The 21,953-nt window shown below is 49.7% G+C and overlaps 1 protein-coding gene across 1 annotated transcript in view; it reads left to right on the top strand.

The window, feature by feature from the left end:
* Positions 1 to 21,953, top strand: part of ALDH2 (aldehyde dehydrogenase 2 family member) — a 32,171-nt gene that overhangs the window by 5,254 nt on the left and 4,964 nt on the right. The window contains exons 2-11 of the mRNA XM_059408437.1: positions 6,301 to 6,405; positions 8,104 to 8,244; positions 9,326 to 9,405; positions 11,994 to 12,105; positions 12,610 to 12,738; positions 13,194 to 13,307; positions 15,209 to 15,311; positions 15,880 to 16,064; positions 19,546 to 19,710; positions 21,294 to 21,451. Of these exons, the coding sequence (XP_059264420.1) occupies positions 6,301 to 6,405; positions 8,104 to 8,244; positions 9,326 to 9,405; positions 11,994 to 12,105; positions 12,610 to 12,738; positions 13,194 to 13,307; positions 15,209 to 15,311; positions 15,880 to 16,064; positions 19,546 to 19,710; positions 21,294 to 21,451 (1,292 nt within the window). The remainder of the gene's footprint in view (positions 1 to 6,300; positions 6,406 to 8,103; positions 8,245 to 9,325; positions 9,406 to 11,993; positions 12,106 to 12,609; positions 12,739 to 13,193; positions 13,308 to 15,208; positions 15,312 to 15,879; positions 16,065 to 19,545; positions 19,711 to 21,293; positions 21,452 to 21,953) is intronic.

The following is a 21,953-nucleotide window of genomic DNA, read 5'->3' on the forward strand; positions in this document are numbered from 1 at the left end:
TAACATTAAGTAGTAAGTTTGAAACCAGGGTTCAGCTGTGATGTGCATGTCCTTAGCCACATTCTGTGGTACCTCATGACCAGGCCCTATGGTCAAAAAAGGATGTCAGTGTTTTTTGTTTTAAAGATGTATTTATTGGGACGCCTGGGTGGCTCAGTTGGTTAAGCAGCTGCCTTCAGCCCAGGTCATAATCCCAGCGTCCTGGGATCGAGTCCCACATCGGGCTCTTTGCTTGGCAGGGAGCCTGCTTCTCCCTCTGCCTCTACCTGCCACTCTGTCTGCCTGTGCTCACTCTCGCTCCTCTCTCTCTGACAAATAAATTAAAAAAAAAAAAAAGATGTATTTATTGGGACAGTTGGGTGGCTCAGTTAGTTACGCATCTGCCTTCGGCTCTGGTTATGATCCCGGGGTTCTGGGATGGAGCCCCACATCAGAAGAGAGGAGCCTGCTTCTCCCTCTCCCTGCTTGTGCATGTGCTTTCTGACAAATAAATAAATAAAAATCTTAAAAAAAAAAAAAAAGATGTATTTACTTGAGAGAGACATGGGGGAAGGGCAGAGAGTTAACAGACTCCCCGCTGAGCGCAGAGTCCAACTTAATAACCCTGAGATCATGACCTGAACCGAGGTCAAGAGTCAGAGCTCAACAGAGCCACCCAGGCACCCGAAGGATGTTAATATTTAGATTACTGAATATTTGGATTACTGATCTTACACATTTGCAATCAGAAGGAAGGAGCCGTGTTTGTGTTCACATGTGTATTCGTAGCCCCTAGGCACCGAGATAGAAATAGGACTGCTGCTCAGTAAATATTTATTGAAGGCAGTGAATGGAAACTATGTTTATAATTTTCTGTTCTAGTAGCAAGGAATAGGAGCACAGTATTTCCACTCAGAAGGGGAGTGTGAATAAGAATGTGAAACATGGGGTGCCTGGGAGGCTCAGTGGGTTAAAGCCTCTGCCTTGGCTCAGGTCATGATCCCAGGGTCCTGGGATCCAGCCCCACATTGGGCTCTCTGCTCAATGGGGAGCCTGCTTCCCCCTCTCTCTGCCTGCCTCTCTGCCTACTTGTAATCTCTGTCTGTCAAATAAATAAAATCTTAAAAAAAAAAAAAAAAAGAAAGAAAAGAATGTGAAAACATGCAGGGAGGGCTAAAATTATCCAAGGGAAGTGATTGCAGCAAGATAGAGGTTGCTGTGTCATGAGCCCAGAGGACATCAACAGACTGAAGGCGTGACTGCTTGGCAGACAGTCCGCAGTAGAACCCAAAAAAATCCAGGAATGCAGGATAAAATGCCCTGGGAGCTGAGGAGAGGAGGCAGGGGCTTGGGTCAGGTGCCAGACTGTTGCCAGCAAGCCTGGGGGAGGTGGCTGCCCTTGGCTGCCCTTGGCCTTGTCACCAAACTAACCCCGAGGTTTCAGAAATGTGAACGCTGTGGCATTCCGTGTTTCTCTTGAACTTAGCTCCTCAGAATCTTATAATACGAAAGATGACATCGATTTTCTATTGGACACAAGTTATCTAACTGCTGTTGAAAAAGCAAATGCCAGCAAGAGTCTGCCCCATTTCCTCCCTCACCCTTGGGGAAAGGAACATACTCTAGGGACATATATTTCCTCGGTAACAGACCCCCAATTCTTTCATGCATCAAAGCCCGAATTAAAACCTTCCAAAATGCATCCTGTTACATTGGGGCTGCTGAACACCACCAAACCTGTTCTTGGAGACCCTGCACAGATGACGACTGTCCAGTGTCTTGGGGTTGGGGGTGGCACTGGAATGTCACTCTGTCCTCGCCTTGGTTAGGCCTTCTCCCTGGGGTCCCCAGTTTCTGGGCACCGACCACACCACCCAGGTTTCTGGAGGCAGCCCAAGGATCTTGTTTTACTCTAACTCAGCAGTTCTCTTTTTTATTTTTATTTTTAAAAGATTTTATTTATTTATTTGACAGAGAGAGATCACAAGTAGACAGAGAGGCAGGCAGAGAGAGAGAGGGAAGCAGGCTCCCTGCTGAGCAGAGAGCCCGATGCGGGCCTCGATCCCAGGACCCTGAGATCATGACCTGAGCCGAAGGCAGCGGCCTAACCCACTGAGCCATCCAGGCGCCCAGCAGTTCTAATTTTTATAGGGTCATCGGTCCCAGGTTTGTAAAGACGCACGTCCAAGGCTGTTTGCTACAGCAGCACCGTCAGGAATAGTGAAATTCATCCTGAAAGCACACGTGTGGGAAGTGCTAACATAAAATGTGGTCTGTTCATACTGAGAACTGCTGTGTTGCTTGAAATAATGGGGTGATCTGCTTGTGGAATAATGTCCAAGAAAAACCGTTACTGAGAAAAGCAAGTGAAGAAATCAGAAAGTCGATGATCCCACTCAGAGCAGACACTCCCGCCTCTGTTCCGTTCCCTGCGCACCCCAGCACCAGCACAGCTCCCCGCACACAGCAGGTGTGGGATCCAGCGCCCCCTTCTCCTGTCCCTCACCCTTACTCTGCAGCCATGGAGCCCTTTGGGTTCCTCCTGTCCCCAAGCTCTTCCTTCAGGTCCCGTGTCTGGTGTCATCTGACTCCCTGGCCTGTTCCTCACTGTTGCCTATTTGTTTGTGTCTCTCACTTTGTTGGTCTGCGTACTGATTGCCTCTCTCCTCCTCAGGACTTTAGCCCAGGGAGCCAGGACTTTGCCTTTTCACTCAGTGCCCAGCATGGACATGGCACTCTGTTAAAACTGATGGACTGCGTGGATGAGTGAGTCCAACTTGTCCAACATGAAGGGAGACATGTTTATTAAAATATGTCGATGGAAGAGCCCTAGGAGTTTTACCCACAGTCCAGATTCTGAGCGTTAGCTCCTGATGTTGCTAGGATGTCTCTAGGATAGCCCTCTGCATGTTGCTCTGCCTCTGGAAACTTGAGTTTGGAAGCGTGAGCTGGGAAAACTACCGTCCACGGTGACTGACTTAAGCCTGTTTAGGGAGTGAAGCTTTGGGTTTCGGGTGAAGAGGTTACGAAGCTTTTGACTTGATACCAGCAGTTGTTTACTTAAGTGAAACTCTGCTCGCTTGAAGGAGAACTTTGGCCAAGGTTCAGAGTGAGAACAGTTCCTACGCTGCTGCCCATCCCTGACTGAGGGTTGGTCGGGGAGACCACTGAACGCCGGCTCTAGGAGCAGGGAAATGGGAACTCAAAACAAGGAAGTTTCTGGGTTCCTACCAGGCACATTCAGGCTTATTTTATCAGCGAGAAAGGGTAGATTGTTGAAAATTCAACACTGGAGACGACCCAGCAAGTTCAAGGCTTTGAAAGGCAAATAGTGCCGGGGAACGCAGGTCCTAGTGTAAGAACAGGGCAATGGTGTGGGCCCGGCCCAGAGAGGAAGGGGTGAGGCCTGGGGGTTCGGCTGACTGGCCTACTTGCTTGCTTCATACTTCTGATCTTTGCAAAAATAACAATCAAAACTTTTTCAGGACAAACTAATTCCGTATGCTGTGGTACAGGGAATAACACAGGCAGAGGTATACGGATCTGCCTGGCTTTTGCTTCGAAAAATCTTTGGCCTGAGAGAGCCACAGGGTCCAGAGTTTTGTCGTACGTGTAGTGACTGCTGTGGTAAGAGCCACTGTGTGCAGAGTCCTGGCTCGGGAGCTTTATACCCGTTGTTACATTTAATCTTCACATCAGCCCCAGACAGATTCTCCCCCAGGGACTGGTGAAGCATCTGGAAGTGCAGGGATTAGCCACAGCTGGTGAGGGATAGAGGTGAGCTTCCAACCCAGGTCTGTGTGGCTTAGAGGTTGGTGCTTTTTTACCCTCCAGAATAAAACCCCAAATCAGACCTGCACTTGGGCAGTATGTAAACCATGGAGATGGAGATTAGGAAACAAGAGTTCTCACCTCCTTAAAGGCACATACTTGGGCTCTGACTGGAGGCCAGAGCGGGAAGAGAACCAGGTAAAGAGCTCACCAGGAGGGGGAAGCCGATTCTCAGGGAGCCACGTGTGCAGGGCTGGGCCCACTGGAACTCAGGGCCCCTGGGCTCCGAGCCAGACCTCTTTCTGCCACGCCCCAGCAACAAAGGTGTCTGTGTCCCTCAAGATTCACGATCAGCCGGCTAATGTGAATCCACACTGCACACCTGCAAAGACTCCAGATGATGTTTACCTATGTGCGCCTGCTAGATGCCGAAAGCCTTTCACTGTAGGTGCGTAGCTGCGGATTCTGCCCTGATGGTGGGTGGGGATGGTGCCAAAATACCAAATTTGAGCCTGGGAAAGTGACCCCTGGTAGACCCTTTCCTAATGAGCTCCTTCGTGCACCACCCGGTCCCATGGGCCCCGACACAGCCTTGCTCCTCCCGAACTTTGTGCATATACCTGGGGCCCTCACATGCCACGTCATGAGGGGTACTGTGATGATTCTTACTACGGAGTGAGGTGAAGTTCCTTGCCCCGTGTGAAACAACTAGGATCAGAGGAGCCCGGGTTTATCCAGGTGTTCTTCCTGACGCTGCTCTTGACCGTGGAGCCGGGCCAGTCCTCCCTGGGCCCTGCTGGCCCCAAACTCTTTGGCCCTGGCCAAGCTCCAGACTTTGCTTTGTGGCTTGGTCTTGTTTGTGGTCCTAGACTCTGGCCCAGAGTAACTGGGGATGGCTCCCCAGGGTCCTAAGCCAGAGCCAGGCCATGTTGGGATGGTGGGGCCAAGGGGAACCCTTGAGGAAGGAAGTGGGAGTAGCCTTGAACTGATGTTCACCCTGACTATGACATTTGTGCAGCCCGGCTGAAATGACCAAGTGTCCCTGACCCCCGGACCAGCTTCCCCATCCTGAAGGGGAACAGCTTGCTGGGAGAGTTCTTCCCTATTCTCCCTTGAGGCCATCGTCTGGCTCTTAGAAGCAGAGAGTGAATTTTGGCACTTGACTAAGCAGCTTTGGATAAGGACCTTTTCTTTGAATGAAGAGGCTTCCGTCCGTTCCTGCCCCGCCGCCACTACTTTGGCCTCATTAAACCAGTATACAGTCCCTCTCCAGACTTGATTGCTGTTAAACCTCACAACAGCAACAGCAATGACTGGTGACAGGTGCTGAACGGAGGGCTTCACAGGACGCCCCCCCTCCTCTCTGATCCCATCTCCTAGCATTTCCTTCTTGGTTAGCCAGTTAACGCTGGCCACTTTCATTCTTTCTCAAATGCATTAGTCTTAATTCCCACCCCAGGGCCTTTGCACTTGCTATCCCTGCTGCCTGGCCTGCTTATCCTCCTACTCTTCCTGTGGCAGGCTCCTTTTCACCAGTCAGGGCTTGAGTGAAGTATCTGCTTGTCACAGAGACCCTACCAACCATCCCATGTAAAGTTGTCTGTCTTCCCCCACTTTCTTTGTGGATCCTGTTTTCCTCCTCTGTATCTACCCCTGCAATCTGAGGTTGTCTTGTGTATTTCTTCTCTACTTGCTTCTCTACTGTCTGTACCCATCAGAGCACCAGCTCCATGAGAGAGAAAGGTCCTTATTGGGTTTGGTTTCCACTGTGTCCTCAGCCTTAGAACAGTGCCTGGCCCATTGCAGGGGTTCACTGCACGTTTACGGAATCATTAAAGAATATTCTGACCCCATTCTCATGACAACCCTGTGCAGTAGTGTGCTAGAGGAGAGATGGCTCCAAATTCTTGGCCGCTCCTTCCAAGGAGTAAGTGGCAGATCTCTCCCCTCCCTGAGATCTGGACCGGGCCTGTGACTCACAATGACCTGTGGAGTTTGGTGGTGGAATGAGGCTGTGTATCTTCAGAAGCTGGATTTTAGGAAGCCTTTCAGCTTCTGCGTGGGTCTCTCGGAACACTCTCTGGGGAAGCCAGCTGTCATGGGAGAAGGCTGACGCACCTGGGTCTGCCATACGGTCAGGAGGCCTAAGCAGACATGTTTGTGGTGCAGAACCCCTCGTGCACATCCAGCCCCACGCACTCTTGCTCTGCAACCCCATGAGCCAGCCCAGGGAAGCCCTGTGCAGCTGAGCTCAATCAGTGGACATGATTGTGAGAGAAAGATGGATCATTTAAGCTACCGAGTCCATACTGTTGTCCCACATTCTTTTCATTTCTCAGGTAAAAGAAACCAAGGGCAAATGACTTACCCAAGGTTGCTTGGCAGAGAAGGCATTCCGACTTGGTTGTCTCCAGGGCTGGGGCTTTAAATCTCCTGCCACATCATTCTAAGGCTAATTCATATGTGTTCTGGTTTTTTTTTCCTTCCCACATCGCTGGTTGTTGGTGTTGGGTTGAGAGCCGGTCCTGAGAACTTTCTTCCTTCTCGTAGATCTTCATAAACAACGAGTGGCATGATGCTGTAAGCAAGAAGACATTCCCCACCATCAATCCATCCACCGGAGAAGTCATATGTCAGGTAGCTGAAGGAGACAAGGTAAGTGACCTACCTTGGGCCGGGAGCAGGCAAGGATGGTTTCATTGTTTACTTTTTATGTTTTTATGGGGTTGAAACTTTACCAGGAGTGTATTATTTTCATAATTCAAAAATCTCAATGAATATCTTTTGAGTAAATGAATCAACAGGAACTCTTCCTTCAGACAATGGTGCTAGATTATACCCGGGTTCAATACACACAGCAGTAGAATTGTAGACTTGGAACTAAATTTGGGAACATCTAATCCAGTCTCTCTTTTCTAGACCTGAAAGTTGAAGGTCAGAGAAGGGAGGTACACATCTAGATAGAGGCATCTTGTGGCCTAGAATTTGGGTCTCCTGAGATCTAGTCTAGTGTTGGTAGTGTACTTTGTTGGAATTATATATACTTGCAATGAAAAATAGTAGTAATAATTTTACAACTTAAAAATTAGACTTTCGGGGCGCCTGGGTGGCTCAGTGGGTTAAAGCCTCTGCCTTCGGCTCAGGTCATGATCCCAGCGTCCTGGGATCGAGCCCCACATCGGGCTCTCTGCTCAACAGGGAGCCTGCTTCCTCCTCTCTCTCTGCCTGCCTCTCTGCTTACTTGTGGTCTCTGTCTGTCAAATAAATAAATAAAATCTTAAAAAAAAAATTAGACTTTCAGTAAAAATCTATCTTCCTTCCTTATTTTCTTAAAAAAAAAAAAACAAAACATTGAGAGGTGCCTGGGGGCTCAGTCAGTTGAGCATCTGACTCTTGGTTTTGGCTCAGGTCATAATCTCAGAGTTGTGAGGTTTTTTGCTTTTGTTTTTGTTTTTTAAGATTTTATTCATTTGACAGTGAGAGGCAGCGAGAGAGGGAACAAAAGCGGAGGGAGTGAGAGAGGGAGAAGCAGGCTTTCTGCCAAGCAGGAAGCCGGATGTGGGGCTCGATCCCAGGACCCTGGGATCATGACCTGAGCTGAAAGCAGACGTGTAACGACTGAGTCACCCAGGTGCCCCTCAGGGTTGTGAGAGTGAGTGCCACAGCGGGTGGGGGGGGGGTCTCTGCTCAGTGGGGGGTTTTCTCTTTCTCCCTCTGCTCCTCCCTGACTCATGCTCGCTTGATCTCAAAAATAAATCTTAAAAAAGAAGAAGCATTGAAAATATTTTAAGAAGGCCTCTTGCCCTCTGCTTTAAGACAGTTTTCTATATTCATGTATAAAGCCCTGCTTCCTCTCCTAAAAGCAAATGTGAATATAGTACTTTCTTGGTAGTCTACTTTTACGGTAGTCTGACGGTAAATATATTTAATATTAATGGAAACCATGCTTCCAACCTCCTGATACACACCTCCCTATATGAAAAATGCTAGCTGTGTCGATTTTACTGCTTCTCCAAGGAGAGAGCAGCTGGTTAAACCTGCATTTGGTGGAGACTACCAGTCATCGGAGAAGGAATGTCTAAGTTCTCTGGGCTTGCTTTCCTAGGAAGGGGGGGAAATGGTCACCCTCTAAACACAGAGGTGAAAATCCAGAAACGTTAACAGTCAGGATCCTCACTCCCTCCGTGAGTCCTGTAAGGGAGTCTGAAACTCCACAGGAGAGCCCTTCCTGGTGGGGAAGGGCTGTTTGGGTCAGGTTGCCACAAAGCATTGACTGAAGTCCCATAGGTGTGTTCGCCTTAGGGTGGAGACAGTGCTGAGAAGGCCTGAGCTTCCTCGGTGGGTGTTTTCCAGGAAGACGTGGACAGGGCAGTAAAGGCTGCGCGGGCCGCCTTCCAGCTGGGCTCCCCCTGGCGCCGCATGAATGCGTCCGACAGGGGCCGCCTCCTGAACCGCCTGGCCGATCTGATTGAGCGGGACCGGACCTACCTAGCAGTGAGTTCTCACCCTTCTCCCCTCTCATCCCACCTGTTGAATAGGCTCCGAGCATCCCACAGCCAGCCAGGAGGAGGCTGCTTTGCTGACATGTCACTGGTCAGAATGGCATAGGCTGGGCGTTTGGGGGTATGCCCCTGTACCAACCAGAGGAACTTCTCCTTGTCTCCTACGATGGCTAAAAAAGGAGGAGACTGGGGATGGGGAGGGGAGCCACAGTGGAGAGCCGTTACTGAGACCTCCAGGGACGGACATCTCCCTTGAAGCCCCTCTGTGGGGTGGCTGCTAGAAGCTGAAGAAACCAAGAGGCAATACCCTCTCTTCTCCCCAGTCCAATCTGCAAATAGCAGCCAGAGTGAATCTTCTAGAAGGCAAATTATACCATGGTGTTCCCCTCTGAAGCCTTCCACGGTATCCCACATATTCTTAGGATAAAGTCCTGTTCCCTCAACATGGTCTACAAGGCCCTGCCTCATCTGACTCCATCTCCCAACTCATGCTGGACTGTGGCCCTCACACACACACAGCTTAGCTCAGCAGCCTTCCCTCAGCGTCTTGACTACCTGGCTTCTTTGAGCCCCCAGGGCCTTTGTACATGCTGTTCCCTCTGCTTGGGGTGCTTTTGCTTTGTCATCATTTGTACTTTCCCTTTTGCTTAGTTACCTGCTACATATCCTTCAGGTTTAAGCTAGAGGGTTTCTCAGACTGGGCTGGGCAGCCTGGTTTCTCCTTTCTAGCACTCTTTAACACTCACAATTGAGGCTTCAGGTCATGAGTCACTGGCGCTTTGCTCATTCAGCCCCTATGTTTGTCTCTTATCCCAGCCTCTGGATTTGGCTTAGAGCAGAACCTGCCTGTGAAGTGACTGCATGAAAGTGGTGGCACCATTCCTCTCCCCACCCCTCGCTCTCCTGCCTTTGGAGAGGGAGGGGCGATGGGCCAGAAATGCCACAGCATTCAGTGGCACAAAGTGGCCCATCTGCCCTTCTTGGTCTGTGCTGAGGTTCCGCACTGGTCACCACTGACTGCTGTGATTCAGTCTTGTGCTTGCACGTCCGTGCTGACCGTTTTCTTTTCTCAGGCCTTGGAAACCCTGGATAACGGCAAGCCCTATGTCATCTCCTACCTGGTGGATCTGGACATGGTCCTCAAATGCATCCGGTATGGGCTCAGGCTTCCTGCTCTTATATTCTGGCCGTGCCCCAGGGGAGCAGGTTTTGCGGGGGCCAGAAATTAGATAAATTTTTTTTTTTTTTTAAAGCTTTTATTTATTAATTTGACAGAGAGAAATCACAAGTAGACGGAGAGGCAGCCAGAGAGAGAGAGAGAGGGAAGCAGGCTCCCTGCTGAGCAGAGAGCCCGATGCGGGACTCGATCCCAGGACCCTGAGATCATGACCTGAGCTGAAGGCAGCGGCTTAACCCACCAAGCCACCCAGGCGCCCCAGAAATTAGATAAATTTAACAGGATCACAGGAGTTGGAGAAACATGTTCTGTGAGACTCCATCTTAGGAGAAAATCCCTCAGTACCAAAGTTATAACTTGTAAGCATTTTCTCTTTCTTCTCAGGGCAGTTACGGTAATTTCTATGTTAGATGGAATTTGTCCATTTCATGTAGGTTATCTCATTTGTGGGCTATAGTTGTTCATAAATTCTCTTTATAAGCCTTTCTATCTCTATAAGGTAGTGGTAATGTCCCTGCTTTCATTTCGTTTTTCAGTAGTTTGTGTCTTCTTTTTTTTTTTTTTCTTAGTCTAGTGAAGGGTTTGTCAATCTAGTGAGTTTACAGAGAACTCACTTTTGGTTTTGTTGATTTCCTCTGTTGTTTTCCTGTTCTCTATTTCATCTGTCTCTGCTGTAGTCTTCTTCTTTTTCTTTTTCTTTTTTTTTTAGATTTTTATTTATTTATTTATTTTATTTACTTATTTATTTGACACAGAGAGAGAGATCACAAGTAGGCTGAGAGGCAGGCCGGGGGCGGGGGCTTGGGAAGCAGGCTCTTTGCTGAGCAGAGAGCCTGATTCAGGGCTTCATCCCAGGACCCTGAGATCATGACCTGGGCCGAAGGCAGAGGCTTAACCCACTGGGCCACCCAGGTGCCCTGCTGCCGTAGTCTTCTTGCTAGCTTTGGAATTAGTTTGCCCAAGAAATACAGGATGAGGAAAAAGAGCTCTGCTGGGGTCTTTAGGGATGCAGGTAACAAAGCCTCGGCCTGACTTGGGCACTGTGGAGGGTCGGGGGCCTTAAATCCAGAAGGCTGCTGAGCCCCACTATGGTTTATGTCAACCCTCTTGCCTCATCTTCTCTCAGTGACCCCCTGGCCACTGTCAGGGCCCGTGTGCATGCTGGAATGTGGGCTCGCTTCTGTATGTGTGATCCTACCGAGTACACTGCAGTCCTTCTCCGAGTGCCAAATGCCAGAGTCTTAATGCCAGATTCAGAGGCCAGATGCCGCCCTGATTGGCTGGCCTTGAGTCTGACCAGCTGTGGTCCAGGTGGACAGATCAATGTGCAAATAATGAGTACTTCCCTGTCACCCTGTGGACAGAGATAGAGAAGAAGCCGTGCTGGGAAGGTAGGGGTTGGACAACATAATGGGTTCTCAGCCAGGGTATTGGTCATGTCTCCCAGGCGATGGTGGCAATGTCTGGAGACATTTTTGGTTATCACAGCATGGCACGTGGGGGGGGGGCGGTTTGCATAGAGGCCAGCGAGGTTGCTAGAAAGTCTACAGTGCACAGCACGGCCAGCATAGCAAAGAATTTTCCAGCCCCACATGATCTTAGTGCCAAGATTAGAACACTCTGTGAGGATGCCCCAGAGAGAGCAGCCTGGGGAAGCTCGGGCTAAGTTCTGTGCCCTCCTGAGTTTTAGGAATATGCCTTTGTGCTGATTAGGTAACCATTCCGGGGCTCACAAGACACACGTCGCACAGACTGGGAGAAAGGGAGAGAGAGGTACTGCTTTCCCTTGTAGAGATTGGCAACTCCCTGGCTGTTTTTCTCCCCAGGTTCACAGACCTGTGTTCGAAGCCTGGTCAGCGTGGAGCTCCGACTCCTGTGGCCATCCCGCTCATTTCAGAACGCTTCCTTTTCCCCGACATTTCATCTTTCCCCTTCTCTCGCTTTTTCCCACTTCCCTGAAAACATCACCTTTACGTGCTGGAAACCCACGCTGCTCTTTTCTCCCTCTCTCCAGTGTGCTGGGCTTTACTGTCCCCTCCGTCCGTGAGTCTAGACAGAAGGCTTTTCGAGGGGTGAGACCAGCTGAAGATTTGTTTCTGGTGGCTTTTCCCTCAGTCTTTCCTTGTCTGCATACAGGAAGTGCTGGCTGTTAGAGAGGTTTTCACTTCCTTACCAGATCCGACCCATGGTTCTCAAATGCTAATCTGTGGTGCAGGGCTGGTTCAGCAGTCACAGTTTTTCATAAATCTGAATGTTTATGAAAAATACTGATTCCTGGGGATCAGCCTCAGAGCTCCAGATTAAGTAGGTTGGAAGTGGGCACCTGAAACGTGGTGTTTTTTAGAAGCATCCCAGGTGACTCTGAGGCTTAGATGTTAGTTATCTGGAGCGGGTTACTGTGACCCTAGCAGTTACCCAGGAAGTCTTTCTCGGATTAAGCCAAGAGCAAGAACAATGATCAGAAGGACTTAATTGGGCCTGTTTGAGTCTTCTCTTCCTGCCAGGGTGTACAGGGGTCCCTGCCAGTCATTGATTAAGCTTGGATTTTCTTTTTTTTTTTAAAGTTATTACGCTGGCTGGGCTGATAAGTACCACGGGAAAACCATTCCCATCGATGGGGACTTCTTCAGCTATACCCGCCATGAACCGGTCGGGGTGTGTGGGCAGATCATTCCGGTGAGTGTTGGGCTCCTAATAAACACAGGAAAGCTTATCAGGAGTGCCTTGAGATGCAGCGATCTCAGACAGGCTGATTGTACAGGTGGTGGGGTCTGTGGATGCTGTCGGAAGGCAGCCTGGGTGGTGGGTGAGAACACAGGCTTTAAGAAAGCCAACTGGTGCTGCCATGTGTGGACTCTGACTTTGGGCAAATCACTGATCTCCCTAAGACTCAGTTTTCTTATCTGAAAAGTGGAAGGGAACACAGCACTGTCTCGGGGGTGGGGGTATAAAATGCAACAGCGCAGCATGGAGCCTAGTACGGAAAAAGCTCTAATGAGCTTGAGTCGCTCTTGCTCCCATCCTCCTGCCTTGTCCATCTGTCTTCGGCTCACAGCCAAGTTGTGGGGGTAGCGCAAGGGGCTCAGAGAAGTCGGTGCAGCCTCTCCTCCCTGGCTACCCCCTGCCCTGGCCAGCGCAGATCTCAGCTTCGGTTCCAAGAGGAGTTACTGTTTATTGCAGTGGAACTTCCCGCTCCTGATGCAAGCCTGGAAACTGGGTCCAGCCCTGGCAACTGGCAACGTGGTTGTGATGAAGGTAGCCGAGCAGACTCCGCTCACCGCCCTCTATGTGGCCAACCTGATTAAGGAGGTGTGTGGTTTGTGTTAGTCTTGACCTCTGAACGCCCTTGTACAGGCTTGCTCTTTGGGGGTTCTTAAGAGGGGCTTTGGGGGCCCCAAAGTGGGGCAGGTGTTCACAGCGCAGGGACTGAGCCTGCCCCCACCCCCTGTACCTCATACAGGCCAGCCGAAATGGCCCTCCCTTACCTGTTTTCTACACTGAGTTTCACTGTCAGACCCCTTTGAAGAATGAGCATTGTTCTAGGTGAATGCCAAAGGGGAGCGGTAGCAGCCCCAAGGAACCCTGAAAAGTAGGGTCTCTGCTGTGTCATTTGGAATTCCTGAGCAGTGCCCCACAGACTGGTAACTGCTTGTGTGGGTACTGGGCAGGCTACTTTAGCCTCTCCGGGAGGGGTGTGTGCTCTTTGGTCCAAGCCCTTTGGAGCAGGAGAATGACACCCAGTGTCCCTGTCTGTTTGCCCACAGGCTGGCTTTCCCCCTGGCGTGGTCAATATTATTCCTGGATTTGGCCCCACAGCTGGGGCTGCCATTGCCTCCCATGAGGATGTGGACAAAGTGGCCTTCACGGGCTCCACTGAGGTAAGGCATCACCAGGACCTCAAGCTTGTGGCATATTCGACCCAATTTCCCACTGTCCTCCAAGGATGATGCGTTGAAAATTTGCCTTTGGGTACTGCGTGAAGGATCCCCAAGATGGCCTCTGAGGAGCCTGAGTGAGGGCCCCACATGGCCAGTAGTGGCTGTTGGGGTGGAGCCCTCTGTGGGTTGCTTGACACTCTGGCTGAGTTGAGGGGCCAGCACACCACGTGGAATAAAGAGGCCGAGGCCGTCTATACCTCATGAAGCCCAGAATGGACCTCCTTTCCGGGGTCAAAGCCCTTTGGCGGTATCAGGCTCCTGAACCAGCACTGCCCTGACAATTACAGAGCAGGGACTTCGGGAAGACATGAGTTCAAATCCCAGCCTCGCCAGGATGACATGGGGTGATTCACTGAATGCCTTCAGGGCTTCATTTGTTCTCTTTAAAATGAGGATGGCGGGCGCCTGGGTGGCTCAGTTGGTTGGACGACTGCCTTCGGCTCAGGTCATGATCCCGGAGTCCCGGGATCGAGTCCCGCATCGGGCTCCCAGCTCCATGGGGAGTCTGCTTCCCTCTCTGACCTTCTCCTCGCTCATGTTCTCTCTCACTGTCTCTCTCTCAAGTAAATAAATAAAATCTTTAAAAAAAAAAAAAATAAATAAAATAAAATGAGGATGGCAATCCGGAGGCAGTGGAGGCAGTGGAGACAATACGTATGGTGTAGTGGGGAAGATCAGGGGCTCCAGAGTCTTACTGTTTCAGTGGCACTTACTAGCTCCGCCATCTTGGGCAGGTCACTCAGGCTCCCGAAGCCTCTGTCTCATCTGTAAAATGGGGATGATAAGTGCATCCAGCTCACAGGATTGGAGTAAGGGCGATGAAGCTTGCGAGGCGATCAGCAAGGGTCTAGCTCAGAGTAAGTGCTCAGGGAGGGAATGCATGAGTAAGGAATGTCGTGCAGCTCTGTGCCAGGCCCGGGAGAAACAGGGATAGATAGGTAAGAGGTCTGGTGATCATCTCCTTCGAAGCAAGGACGGAATTCCTTCTGAAGAGTAGCCTTTCCTGTCCTTGAATTTCTGCGAGACTTCATCACATGGCTCCAGAGAAGGCACACTGAATACCATAAGGAATGTGGTCTCAGATCGTTCCCCCAGAGGTAGATACGGCCCAGCATTCCGTCTGTGCGCAGTGACGGTGGCTCTGGGAGGGCCGGGACAGAGCCCAAGAGAGCATGGTCCAAGCTCTTCCCTTGCTTTGCTACTGCCCAGATGAATGCCTTGAGGTGCTGCTGAGATTCTCACCGAGGGGATGGTTTTCTGACAGAGACAGATTTGTTCATTCAGATAGGTTCAGATGTGCCAGGCTCTGTGACCAAGGAGGTGAGGAGCCCCTCATCATTGCCCCCACAGAGCGTGCCATGGGCTGGGGGACCACACTCAACTACACTGTGGGAAGGGGGCGGGATAGCGGTTTGACCTGGTGATGGGACTCACGCTGCCCAGGTGTGAATTCCGATTCCACATTCACCAGCTGTGTGACTTTGGGCAAGTGACTTGACCACTCTGAGCCACAGCTCCCACATTTCTGAAGCAAGGCAAAGAGTCGTGCCTACCTTTGAGGTCATTGCAGGGATTGAACTAAATGAACACGAAGCGCTTGGCATGGTGTCTGGTATATAGGCGCGCTCGGTATAGAGAAGTCATATTGCTCCCACAGTTTCCAGTCACTATTGTCCTGGGACCTCAGAGGGGTGAAGCAGCAGTGGTACATGAATAGCTGGACTGGGTGAAATTCTCCGGGTCTCTTGTAGTCCAGCTGCTCCCTTCTGTTGCATCTAGAAGAGCACTTGGTTCTTCTTTCCTCCTCCTGAGAGCTTTTCTGTATTTCTGCTTCCCCACAGGTTGGCCACCTAATCCAAGTTGCTGCAGGGAGCAGTAACCTCAAGAGAGTGACCCTGGAGCTGGGGGGAAAGAGCCCCAACATCATCATGTCAGATGCAGACAGTAAGGTTTTTTCAGGGAGGAGGTGTGGGACAAAGGTGGCCACGCGCTGTCCATACCGTGGCTCCTCTCACTTTACTGAGCTTCGGCAACCACTGGACTCAGTGTCTGCCCCCTAGGCCCGAGGAGGAAGGTCAGAGTCGGCAGCATGGCCCTCCAGCCTGCATGACCCGGTCCCTCCCCAGCTTCTCTCCTCTTTGCTCCCCACTGCTGCTGGGCCGCAGTGCTCAGTCGCCCGGCCATACCGCATGCTTGCCCTCGGAGCAGACCGCGCCGCCGCCTCCTTAGCCCGCTTCCCAGTCCCGCCGGGGCGGCCCCTGATTTGCCCTTCCCTGACTGCTGTGGGCTGGCTGGGTGGGTCCTGCCACCACCCTCATGCCTGTTACCACAGAGGGCTGTGACCTCCTTTCTCTTTGTGTCTGTTCACTGGGTGTCCAGACCCCAGGGAAGGAGAGATCAGGTCTGTGCTGGTCGGTGCTGTTGGTGGCATGGACGGGTTAAGAGGATAAGCAGACCCTGGGGCCAGGCTCATCCTCGGTTTCTTCTCATGGTGGCTTTTTTGCCTCCCCAGTGAACTGGGCTGTAGAGCAGGCCCACTTCGCCCTGTTCTTCAACCAGGGCCAGTGCTGCTGTGCAGGCTCCCGGACCTTTGTGCAAGAAGACGTGTATGCCGAGTTTGTGGAGCGGAGCGTTGCCCGGGCCAAGTCTCGTGTAGTTGGGAACCCCTTTGACAGCCAGACTGAGCAAGGGCCGCAGGTAAGCCTGGCTGCTGCAGAAGGGTCTGGGTGTCCAGAGCCAGCACGGAAGAGCAGAAGGGGTCTCAGACTCAAAGGCAGGGAGGCGTGGCTTCAAGTCTCAGCTATGCCATGTGCCAGCTGTGTGTCCCTGGGAAGCCACATGCACTCTCTGCGCCACCATTCTCTCATCTGTAATAATCACCTTTCTGGAACTCACGGGCTGGCTTTAAAATGGAAATCAATAATAGAAACCAGCTTATAAACTTCATACACATAATAAATATCAGGAGGATCTGTGTAAAAAGGAATGCCTGCTTCCTGAACCTTGGCCATCCATAAAAATGTATCTTCCATGGGCGCCTGGGTGGCTCAGTTGTTAAGCGGCGGCCTTTGGCTCAGGTCACGATCCCAGGGTCCTGGGATTGAGCCCCACATCAGGCTCCCTGCTCAGTGGGAAGCCTGCTTCTCCCTCTCCCACTCCCCCTGCTTGTGTTCCCTCTCTCGCTGTGTCTCTCCCTGTCAAATAAATAAATAATATCTTTAGGGAAAAAAAAAATGCATCTTCCAGAAGGACACACGTGTATCTGTTAACTGTGGTTATCTTTGGGGAGTGGGCCAGAGAGCCATGGCCTGGACTTGACTTTATACTATTCTGAAATGTTTGAATTTTTTAAAAAATTATATATATGTGTATATATACATATATATTTATATTTATATTTTTACATATATCAAATATATATATGTAATTTTTTATCATGAGGACATACTCATTTTAAAGATTTTATTTATGTATTTGACAGATCACAAGTAGGCGGAGAGGCAGGCAGAGAGAGAGAGGAGGAAGCAGGCTCCCCGGGATGCAGAGAGCCCGATGTGGGGCTTGATCCCAAGACCCTGGGATCATGACCTGAGCTGAAGGTAGAGGCTTTAACCCACTGAGCCACCCAGGTGCCTGAGGACATACTCATTTTAATCAAAGCTACAGCCAACAGTAATTACAACAAGAAGAAATATAGTGTCTCTGTCCATTTCCTCACGTCCTGAGCCTTACTCCAGCATTGCTCTTAGACCCCGCCTGTCCTGGGCTCTCTGTGCTGGCCTTCCCCCGTTACCCCCTCAAGAAGCAAGGAATCCACAGGGCCAGGGGCGCTCCCAGCTCCCACCGGTCCCTACACCTACTTCTGGGGTCACGGGTGCCTCTGTACAGGTCCCATCCTCCTGAGGGTGTCTGCTGCTAGTGACCATCCTCTCCTCAGGCTCCAGGGCTGGTCAAAACCAGTCTTTTTTTTTTTTTTTTTTTTTTTTTTGGTCAGCGCTGGGGAGAGAGGCAGGTAGAGGCAGACCGCAGGCTCCTCACTGAGCAAGGAGCCTGATGCAGGACTCGATCCCAGGACCCCAGGATCATGATCCAAGCTGAAGGCAGACACTCAACTGAGGGAGCCACCCAGGCATCTCTAATTAATAGACTTACTTTTTAGAGCAGTTTAGGTTTATAAAAAAAAGAGCAGAAAGTATGAAGTTCCTTTCACTCCCCACCCTTCCCCTTCAGTTTCCCCGACTGCTGACATCTTGCATTTGTATGGTACATTTGCTATAACTGATGAGCCAATGTGTTGCATTATTATTAACTGAAGTCCATAGTTTACTTCAGGGCTCACTCTTGGTGTTGCTTTCTCTGGGTGTGGACAGATATATGAAGACACGAATCCACCACTGCAGTAGTATACAGAATAGTTTTTGAAATTCCCCTGTGCTCCACCCATTCAAACCTCCCCTACACCAATGCTAGGCAATCGCTGATCTGTTTACTGTCTGCATAGTTTTGCCTTTTCCAGAATATCCTATAGCTGGGATCGTACACTATGTAGCCTTTACAGATTGGCTTCTTTCAGTTAACAATGTACATGTACATTTCCTTCATATTTTTTGGTGACTTGATAGCTGATTCCTTTTTATGGCTGAGGAGTCTGCCATTGCATGGACATATCACATTTTCCTTACCTACTTAACCTGCTGATGGGTATTTGGGTTCTTTCCACGTTCTGGCCATTGGGAATAGTGCTACCATGAATCCCAACACCTTTTTTCCCTCTCCTGTTTTTCTTTGTAGTTTATGGCTATTTAATTAGTAAGGTGATACAAAGTTGTATAAAATTTTTGATAAAAAGTGTTTAAAGGAAAAAATAAAACCCTCTTGGCTCCCTTCTGTCTGTTCCCCATAGATAACCACATATGTGCGCAGGTGCACAAACACACAGAATTCCGTTTCTGTATATTTGTTTGAACAAAAACAAGATTATATAACATTCTACAAGCTTCCCTCATCTTTACAGAATACCTTAGGGTATCTTTCTGTGTCAGTCCACAGATCAGTGTTTTGTTGTTGTTGTTTTTTTTTTAAACTGGGCTCCATGCCCAGTGGGAGGCTTGAACTCATGACCCTGAGATCAAGGGTCCCCCATGCTCTACCAATTGAGCCAGCCAGGTGCCTCACACAGATCTGTTATTACCAAGGACACAGTATACATTACATACACATACAGTAATTATTTTAGCCAGTCCCTCTACTGACATATACTTAGAACTGTTTCTGTTTCTTACTTTTATAAAGTGCTCCTCAGTGAATATCCTTCTTTAGGTCCCTTTGTGACAATGTAGAATAAATTCCCAAGTTAAATAGTTGGGTCAAAGGGAATGAGTATTTCTTTTTTTTTTTTCTTTTTAAAAAATTTTTATTTATTTATTTGACAGACAGAGATCACAGGTAGGCAGAGAGGCAGGCAGAGAGAGAGGAGGAAGCAGGCTCCCTGCTGAGCAGAGAGCCCAATGTGGGGCTTGATCCCAGGACCTTGGGATCATGATCTGAGTCCAAGGCAGAGGCTTTAACCCCCTGAGCCACCCAGGTGCCCTGAGTATTTCATTCTTTGACCAGTATTAATAAAGTACCTGCCAAAAGGGCTGTACCACTTTATAGGCCTTTTTTTTAAGCTGAGATACAACTGACATACGACATTGTATTAGTCCTTCTGGGAACATATGAATATGAGAATTATGTATCATACCCTTGCTATCAATGTATTTTCTTCTTATTATTTTTGATCTGGAATGCTTTACGAATCTGCTATCCTTGGGCAGGGGCCATGCTAATCTCTGTATGCTTGCAATTTTAGTGCTGCTGAAGCAAGCAGATTTATTTTTTCACTATTTTATTTATTTTTTATTTTTATTTTTTTTCACCGTTTTAAATTCTTAATTATTCATAGTTGGAAAATAAAAACAGTGGGTTTGATATGCATTTCTTCCAGGGCTAACGAGATTGGTTGACCCTTTTCTTAACGTTTACTGGCCCCTGGGAGTTCCTCTTCTGAGCCTTGCTTATTCCTAAGCTTCTCTGGTGGCTCAGTTGTGTCATTCATTGCCTGTGTAGTTCTAAGCCTAAAGCTAGGAGAGGTCTGGCTCTAGCCATCTCTGAAACTTTGGACTCCTTTTCCCCACAGGTGGACGAAACTCAGTTTAAGAAGGTCCTTGGTTATATCAAATCTGGGAAGGAGGAGGGGGCGAAGCTGCTGTGTGGTGGAGGGGCGGCTGCGGACCGTGGCTACTTCATTCAGCCCACCGTGTTCGGAGACGTGCAAGACAGCATGACCATCGCCAGGGAGGAGGTTAGCATGGGGCCAGCACTCCGGGGAATGTTCTTAGGAGAAGTGGACGGTTAAGTCTGGTGTCTTTGTACCATGACCCATCCTCTGGCTTTGGGCCAAATCCTGGCTCTCTGAGACAGATTATTTAAATTCTATCTAATCTTGTCCCCCTCTTCCACCCTTTATGGCTGTTGGGGGAAACTTCCAGATTCCCTTGCACAGTTTCCAGGCCCTTTGTGTTGTGGGCCCTGCAAGCCATGGGTCAAGGAGTGGTTTTGCTCAGCCCTTTTATGCTCTTTATATAAGCAGGACATTGGACTTGATCAAAGGGCTATGATTTTTCCACGTGGCAAGGTTCCCGATGTTCTTCCCCTTAGCACTCATTATGAACATAGGGGAGCAGCTCTGGCTCACTCATTCATTCATTTCACAAATACTCAGTGCCTGCTATGTGCCAGGCTCTCAACAGACACTGGAGATGCAGAGGTATCCAAGACGTGTTCCCTGCCCTTCTAGGGTCCACACACGCTCCCCTTCATGTATACAGGGACAGCATTTCCTCTTCGTATATAATTCAAAATAAAATAATATGAAAATGCAAAATCAGGGGAAGGAAGTCCAACAGAGTTCTGCCTCTTTCCCCATCATGATGATTTGAGGCTTTTTCTGAAATCTCAAATACCTCTTCTCCAGAAGGATGGGGGGTGCTTCTGCTTGGCCAGTACCTGAAGCACGTGACGCCCCATCCCATAGTCCTGCTCCAACCATGATGAGCTCCTGGCACCCTTCTCCCACCTCTTGCCTCGACACTCCCCAGGCAGGCCTGTAATCAGCCATTTCTTCAAGAAGTCCTACCTCCTTTTAGTGAAAAGTGGGATTTCCTGAGGATGGGCGCTGGGTGTGTTTCTGCTTGGAACTCTGTTCCCTCCTCCCTGCTCCCCACCTGGACTCTGGTTTGGCCAGTGTCACTGGTTGGTTGTCACTTCGTCAAAGCCTCACCCTTGCTCTCCACTTGGCCTGTCCAGGAGCTCCCAGCACTCATTACATTGCTTATAACGGTTCCTTCTAAGGCCCTGACTATGTTAGAACCACCCACACTGCATTCCCACACCCCCAGCAGCCCACATATCTGGCCCCTGTGACTTCGTTTTTTGAATCTCATTCTCCACTAAAAAGAACAGGGATTCCTTGAAGAAATAGCTCATGCCAGGAATAGGGCAGAGAAAATACAAAATAAACTTGGATGTCTTGAGAGCCGAGACCCTGTTTCTTTCACAGTTACTTCTTCAGCTTTTAGTGTGTGCCTTGCTGAAAAACTGGTGTAAATTCTCTGAAACGAAATCTATGTGTAACAACATGCCAGAAGCCCCTACCTTGCAGGATTGTTTCATAATAAGACCAGCTATGTAAATACGTAGCATATAGAATGTAACCGATCGCCATTAGCTTCCTTCCCTTTGTGTTTCATTGAGCTCAGGAGCTGTTGTCTTCCTGTGGAACTCTTGGGCTATGTCTGAAATGATCTGCTCAGCATTGTGAAAGCTAGATGGCAGGTGGTTTCCATGTCTGCTACACCCTCCCAACTGTGCACTCTCTCACCGCAGATCTTTGGGCCAGTGATGCAGATCCTGAAGTTCAAGACCATAGAGGAAGTCATTGGGAGAGCCAACAATTCCAAGTATGGGTTGGCTGCAGCTGTCTTCACCAAGGACTTGGACAAGGCCAATTATCTGTCCCAAGCCCTCCAGGCAGGCACTGTGTGGTAAGAGCCTCCTGGCAACCCCTCACAACCTAGGCAGGGATCCCCAAGCCAGGGTCTTGTGGAATCTGGTGCTCACACCCCAAAATTTGGGGCATGGTCTCAGTTCCTCCTGGGTCAGGGCGTGGTATAGCAGACAGAGATTTCCCGTCCCCTCTCCTGTAGGAGATTAAATTTCCCTCCAGTACATATGCCCATGTAGGTTTGTTCTCGGGCAAACAGATGGATGACTGGGATGGGGGCTCCTTACCAAGTGAACAAGGGCAGGAGACCGGAGCTAAGGGTCTAGAGCTATGTGTAATACTGGTCTTATGAGCTTAGCACCTACTTCACACACCCTAGGATGGTTATAATTTTAAAACAAGGGGCACCTGGGTGGCTCAGTGGGTTAAGCCTCTGCCTTCAGCTCAGGTCATGATAATCAGGGTCCTGAGATAGAACCCCACATCGGGCTCTCTGCTCAGTAGGGAGCCTGCTTCCCTTCTTCTCCTGCCTGGCTCTCTGC

Source organism: Mustela nigripes, chromosome 8 (assembly GCF_022355385.1).
Source record: "Mustela nigripes isolate SB6536 chromosome 8, MUSNIG.SB6536, whole genome shotgun sequence".
NCBI classification, from domain to species: Eukaryota; Metazoa; Chordata; class Mammalia; order Carnivora; family Mustelidae; genus Mustela; species Mustela nigripes.